The sequence below is a fragment of the Pterocles gutturalis genome, unplaced genomic scaffold, assembly GCF_000699245.1.
Source record: "Pterocles gutturalis isolate BGI_N339 unplaced genomic scaffold, ASM69924v1 scaffold32482, whole genome shotgun sequence".
Taxonomy (NCBI): Eukaryota; Metazoa; Chordata; class Aves; order Pterocliformes; family Pteroclidae; genus Pterocles; species Pterocles gutturalis.
The window spans coordinates 6,053-12,852 of record NW_010113829.1 but is presented as its reverse complement, the minus strand read 5'-3'; the positions used below and the strand labels follow the sequence as shown (position 1 = coordinate 12,852).

The following is a 6,800-nucleotide window of genomic DNA, read 5'->3' as shown; positions in this document are numbered from 1 at the left end:
TCCCTAGAAATGTACAGGTAAACAAAAAAAAGAGAATAGTGTAGTACTGCATCTTCTCAGGATCTGGAAGAATAACAGGCTGGAGGATTGAGATTTGGCTGTGGGAATGAACACAGGCTCTGAGCATCCAGCCGAGAGACTCACCATTTCTTCATTCTAAATCTACTATTAAGAGTATGCTGAATATTGGATGTTCAGCAACTCAGCTGCATGACTCATGGAGACTGTTATTTTTATCCCTATTCATAATTTTTCTGTTGAAAGTACTCGAGCTATTCTGAGGAAAGGCTTTATGAATAGGGAGTATATAAATAGCTTAATTACGGTTTGTTTTGCATTTCTTGCTACTAGAAAACAATTGTTCTCAAAAAAATCAGAAATTATTTTAAAGCTAAAACAAGGTCTGTTTTGGAGTCTGGCTTCCCAGAGGATTCTGAAATGCAAATAAGAATTTTAAGCACCATGAAATTTGGGTACTTTCACACACCCTGTTGAGTAAATTGCTTTCTTTGAATTATTTGAATAGTGAGGTGCACAGAAAATGAGCATCCTGGAAAGTATCAGGTAAAATGACAAAAAAAAGCACTTTTATCAACAATTTAGAAAATAAAATGGAAATTTAAGGTACTCTTAGTAGATAAATGTGCCTTATTTTCTCCTTTTATGGAAAGATGTGTGTGTGTGTAATATGCGGCTCTAAGCTGAGACAGTGGACAGCTGTTGGGATGACACTGGGGTTTGTATGGGATGCTGGACCATCGATGCCATTCCACAAGGCAGCAAATGCAAAAAAATCCAAGCAGCCTTTTGTCCCTGCAAAATATTCAGTATTTGCACTAGAGAGGGCAGAACTGGGTATGTGGGCTTCTGATGAGTACCAGTAGCAGAGGAATGATGAGCCTGCTCTTCCCTCACCTTTTAACAGTGTTCTCCAAAGCATTTGCTGCGAGCTGCTGTTGGAAAAAAATAATGGTGGGACAGATTCCTAGCCTGGACTGTAAGGTTATTTATGACTTCTTCCCTTCACCTCAGTGCCAGGCTTGCTTGCTCTGAAGTGTTTCTGTGGTGGATAGTGCATTTATCAGAAGCACTCGGCTTGCTGTCTGTGTTTGAACTCCTGTGTCTGTTTATTTGGTTTTTTTGGGGTTTTTTGGGTTTTTTTTTTATTTCAATGCAAGTTCTGGTCTTGTCCATTAATTAACACTTGGCCCTAAACAGATACAGGACTTCTGAGTATGGGAAGCTTCACTTCAGTTTTTATAAAATCACTTGGGTCTAGAGGAGCTGGTAAGAGAGAGAAGGTGAACACAGAATGACTTTAAGGAATCAGCTGATTCCTTTTCCTCTTTTACTTTGTTTCCCTGATAATTTTTCCTCCTTAGTACCTTGTAACGGGAGTTTTTCTTAATTATGTTCTGCTTAACTCCTCATCTTCAGCAAGTATCCACAATGTTTAAAGTCTTAAGGATTAACTTCATATGAATTGCAGGTGCGGTGAGTTGGCAACACTAATTAATGGCAGCAGATCCAGTTGCCTTTGAAACAGAAGAACAGTGCTGACACCTGGTTATTCGTTTTCTGACCTACAAATTCTTCCACCTTTTCCTAACTCTGTTTGACACAGCCTGTGCTGCTTGTTAAGTCTCAGTCCTAAATCTCAAGCTGTTATATATTCTGATACTGCGTTCAGTTTTTAGCGGAAGCCCTGGTGAAGCTCAAGGCTGAGGAGAACCAGTTCTGCATGAAACAGACCTTCCAGCACAGAGTGTTAACAACAAAAGTACAACAGAGATACTGTACAGAGATTCTTTTTAAAAATCAATGGCAGGAAAAAAGCTGGAGTAGAAGGTTGTATCTAGTACTAGAGCACAGTCATCCCTCTTAGCCCCAGATTTGCAGAACCACCCAAGTGGTTTGTTTGGCTTATGTTGTCCCATACGCTGGCTATTACCTCCCTCCCCTCTCCTTCCCCTGCTATTCTGTTTCCCAGAGGCTTGAACATGAGGGGTTACCATGAGCAGCTGCAGCAACAGCACCAACAAAAGCAGCAGGCGTTGGACTCTTTATTTCCTGTGCTGTGCTGAGCCAGCGCAGCGCCTGGGGTCTCCTGGGTCGTAGACATCTGCCGTTTGCGCATCTCCATCCGCTCTGATCCCATGGGCTGCAAGACAACAAAAGAAGGGGGAAGTAAGAAACAAGCCTTTTTTTTTTTTTTTTTTTTTCCCCTTTTATTTGCTTTGAAAGTCTTACTGCTGAAGGCCACAGCTCAAAGGAGCAGAAAAGCAAAAGAGCTGCTGTGGGGAAAAACTAAGCATTACGTGTTTGAAACCTTTGGAAAATTCCCTCATTTGATTTAAGTGCTGTGATGGAAGGCAAGTGGCTAATGAATTCTGCACGGGGTGCGAATTCAAATAGAGCAGTGATGGAGAGAGCAAAAGGTGGAAGGGAGGGGTCTCGGAGAGCTGCAGCTTTCAGGACAGTGAGAAAGGAGTTGAAAAGGGTTTCGTGAGGTTTTGACTTCAAGCCAGGTCAGTCCTAAAGAAACGGTTAAAGAATGGAGGTAGCTGGAACCTCTTTCTTTTTCCCTTTCTTTATTTTCTTTCTCTCTTTCTCTTGATTAGCCAATGCACAGGGTTAGTGATGCCTGAGGAAGACAGACACCTGAGCTTTCTTGAAAATCCAGCCTTTGGCAAGTATTGACAATGTCTCAAACCTGCTGGTTGCCCAGTCCAAAGGGGAAGGGCCAACACTTATCTTCCCATTACAGGTCTGACTGCCACAGTTTTTTAAAGTGTTTTTCTCTCAATATGGAATCAAGTGCTTCTTTGAAGATGAAGAATTACCAACAGAGAAGACACACGACTGTATAGCATTTAAGATTTAACATGTAGGCTTTTGGTCGCCTCCCCCAACTGAAGACAGCATGAAACGATTTTTGGTGGAAGCACTGGTTGTGGTTTTTGCACTGGTCTAGGAAATTTTTTGGAGTCTGAATTCTGCAGATTGTGCAGAGAAGTGGAGTTAATGGAATGACGAGTCCCCTTGAAGTTCCTGTCCCTTTCTGCTCTCTCTATGAGCTTCAGACTTGCTCTACAGCACTTCATAATGCTCTTCCTATTACGCTGAGGGTTGTGCCATGGCGAAGTGACAGATGTCTTGTATAGATTAAATGCCAGCTTGTACAGAGATTAGTACATCTTTCTTCATTTTGGTTATATTTGGTTTTTGGATACATAACTAGTCATCCTCCTGTGGCGTGTGATCCCTTTGTGTGTAGGTTTTTTCAAGTTGCTAAACCTTTCAAGGCCACGACAATTGCAGGGGAACTAAAATTAGCTGCTACAGATTTTGAATTCTTTGTTTCAAGTCTGATATTATCAATAAAAAAATCTGATGAGCTGAATGCTGGAGGGTTAAAAGTTGCCTTCCTTTCTAAAATGTTTAGCCAGGTTTAGGAAATTGTTGCAACTTGGGGGAGAATGCACAGATGTTGTCATGGACTCGACAGAAGTGTCAGGAGGAGCAAGGAGTTTATTTTAGCAGAGTGCAGCATTAAATTATGCTGGATTTTTTTCTGATGATTTTTTTTCTCTGGTACGGAGCTTAAAATTTTTTGTTTTTGTGAGAACCACCCACTCTCCTAAGAGAAAAATGCACGACATGCTGAGCAGAAGATGCACCTGTTTTGCAGGAGGAATAAACTATAAGAACAGTACAGATAGAGATGATAACCCATTTTGTAACTCTAGACCTAATCTGACAAGCAATACCTTAATGCCCAGAAATAGAAAATCAGAAGAAGAACATAGCTTCCAAAACCCCACAACCTTTCTTGTTTCAAAATGTGTAAGAATAAATGTGAAATGTAGAATACTTTTGTAGATTCGGGTTTCTTTCCTTTAGAGTATCAAGTTCATAGGAATAGAATGAACCCCTCACTATTAATTTCCTTCCAGTTACCTACAATTTTTAAAATAAAGCATCTTCATATGTTGATTAGAAAGTGATTGCAAATAAAGCATTATTGGAATGATAATAGATCTAATGATATTTCAGGCTTGATTAGAAAAGTGTTACTTGGATTCACATGTGTGCAGTTTAGGTAGCCTAATCCATCCAGTCTTACTTTCCTGATGGTTTATGTGGCTAGTTCACACCTTCACACCTCTAATCCCTGTCACAATTGAATTGATGGTGGTCTGAGTGGAAAAGCTGATTCCTGTTTGGTTTTTCTCCAAGGAGAAAGGTAAAGGACAGTGGAAACGGGAGGAATACATTCTTCCCCCCATCTCATCCCACTGTGGCTTAATAAAAAAAATCATTCTGGGTCCGCTTACCATTTCAGGTTCTTCTTCAGAATTGTTCGTTGACCAATCTTTAATGCAAGGGAAGAGTACGTAAGTAGCTGTATGGCAGAAACTGCCCAGCAGCAGTATGTTCGTTGTTTCACTTGTGCATTACACACCTTAGGACTTTCTGATATTACAGGTTTTAATGAATGCTCATCATTACGTGATTTCTCACACAGTTTATGAAAAATGAAGGATTGAACAACACAAAAATTCAAGACAGTTTTTCAGATGAAGTGATGCATTTTCATTTTTATTTGGCAGATGTATACAAACTTTGAATAAGCAAATAGTTTTTGGTCATTTATGTGATGAGGATTTGTTTTGAAAGATATTTTTAGCAGATAAAGCATGCTTTCATGACAGTAGAGCTGTATTAGTGTGATGGCAAATAAGAGAAAGAGGACTGGAATATATCTGTTGGCTTAAAGACAGCCCAGGCTTTCGAATTACAGAGCTGTTCAGTGATTATCGTGCACCTATTTCCTGTGGCAATCGACAGTCATAATCTACATTTAGTAGAAGTTTTGGAGTGGATCACAAACTAGTTAGAACGTGACTTTCAGCAGAGTATTAGCAGGAATACTGCAGTAAGATGCAGAAAGTAATATACTTCTCTGGGAAAGTTCCAAGAAGGATAGAGCATCTATCTAAGCATCTCCCAAGGTGTTTACGCAGAAAAATTGCAGGGTTGTTAATCTAGAGGAACTGAGAAGCATATCAGTCTTCTGGTCAGTAAAAGGTTGTGATGTTCTGTTGTTTCTGTTTCTTTCGGAGTTAAATAATGAGTTAGCTTGGGCTAAATGAAATCTAGGCTCAATTTTATAGCAAGGTAGAGAGCTGAGCAGCGGTGCAGGTCATTACAAAGTTGTACAAACTCCTTTGGCACAGATAATATTAAGACCTGTAAGACAAAAACATCTCAGGCTGGTCCAGGTTCAGAGAACAACCCATGAGTAAGTGATCCACCCCAGCATTATGTTTCTAACTTCATTCTTCCCTGCTTTTTTTTTTTTTTTTTTTTTCCCCCTCCTCCTAAATGCAGCTCTGGCTCTAAACCAAACTGCTGTCAAGCACATTGTTCTAAATACTTTCGACCTGGACATGCTCCCTTTGGCCACGTAAGAATGATTAATCTGCAGGAGAAGTGGATGTCTTACATTAAAAGTCTAGGGTTTTGTGGTTCATCCTCTAACCAGAATTGAAAAATAAAGTTAAAAATGTTCATGTTTGCAGCACAATTATGGGATATATATATATATATTTGTGTATCCCCATATATACAATGGGGACAGACCATGTAATGCCAGATATGAGACCTGAACGCACGGGAAGACACAGGCTCTGCCTAAAGGATATGTCATGATTTCATATAGATATTCATGGATATACACTGGCTTTCTACATTTCTTTGCTTTTTTTTTAAAAAAAAAGATGTAATAAAACCGAAAAAGGTAAACCAGGGAAATGCAAACCCTGCAATTTTGCAGCTGTGCCTGGTATAAGGAGTTTACCATGAGTTCCCTCTCTGCTGCTTTTGCTTTCCCACAAACTGCTCCTTGGCTGGAACAGAGGCAAAAGCACAGACACTGAGTTTGTTCAAGTCATCTAAGGATTCATTTTCAAAGCAAAGTACCTTGAAAAGCATTGAGACTATCCGAGTATGACTACACAGGGAAGTATAATGATCTTGGAAGGTGTATAGAAAAAAAAATCATAGAGATGAAGCAAGTTGTATGAGATCATCCAGTGAGCTAATTACAGAGCCACTTAATGGGACACAAACAGAAAAGCCTTGTTTTACGTCTGTAGTTGTTCTTCTGCTACCTCTGGTACATCCAGAATTTCACCATGGGTCATCAAAGTTCCTTGGTTCTTTACAGTACAACCCACAGTAACATCAATTTAAACAATTGCTTGGCTGAGTTGTGGATCTGTGGGAATGGAGGTGGCTGGTTTTTGCCTTCTGTAGACTTTAGGTGCTTAGGGAAAAAAGGAGAGGATTTTTTCAGACTTCTCAATAAAAAGGTCTTCTCTTCGTATAATGTTATCGTTGTCCATTTGGGACATCAGATGGTCTGACTGGGTCATGCAGTAGGTGTAAAACCAATTAGAAAATCTCATGTCTGTGTTCTTTGCATCAATGATGAGACTAACAGTATTTATTAGTTTCAGAATAATTCACCTGTGGTTGCTACCGTACATGGTACTAGTGATTAGTGACCTCTTCAAGTTTATTATCCCATAATGTTAGGCTGAAGGGTCTCAACCAGCTGTGATCAAAACCAGTGGAAGTGTGACTGCTATTTTGCAGACTGATATTGTGGGTGATCAGGTTGTTTTGATAATGAAAAAATTCAGTCATCAGCAGCATTTTGAGATAATAGCTTCCCTGAAGTTGTTAAAGGGAGTGACATACGTTGGTACTTGTGTTAAGCTAAATATTTTTCT

At 39.7% G+C, this 6,800-nt stretch overlaps 1 protein-coding gene across 1 annotated transcript in view; it reads right to left on the bottom strand.

Annotated features, from left to right (window-relative positions):
* RGS20 (regulator of G-protein signaling 20) overlaps positions 1-2,161 on the bottom strand; it is a 7,426-nt gene extending 5,265 nt beyond the window's left edge. The window contains exon 1 of the mRNA XM_010074651.1: positions 2,013-2,161. Within this exon, the coding sequence (XP_010072953.1) occupies positions 2,013-2,158 (146 nt within the window). The 5' untranslated portion in view covers positions 2,159-2,161. The remainder of the gene's footprint in view (positions 1-2,012) is intronic.
* Positions 2,162-6,800: the final 4,639 nt, after the last annotated feature.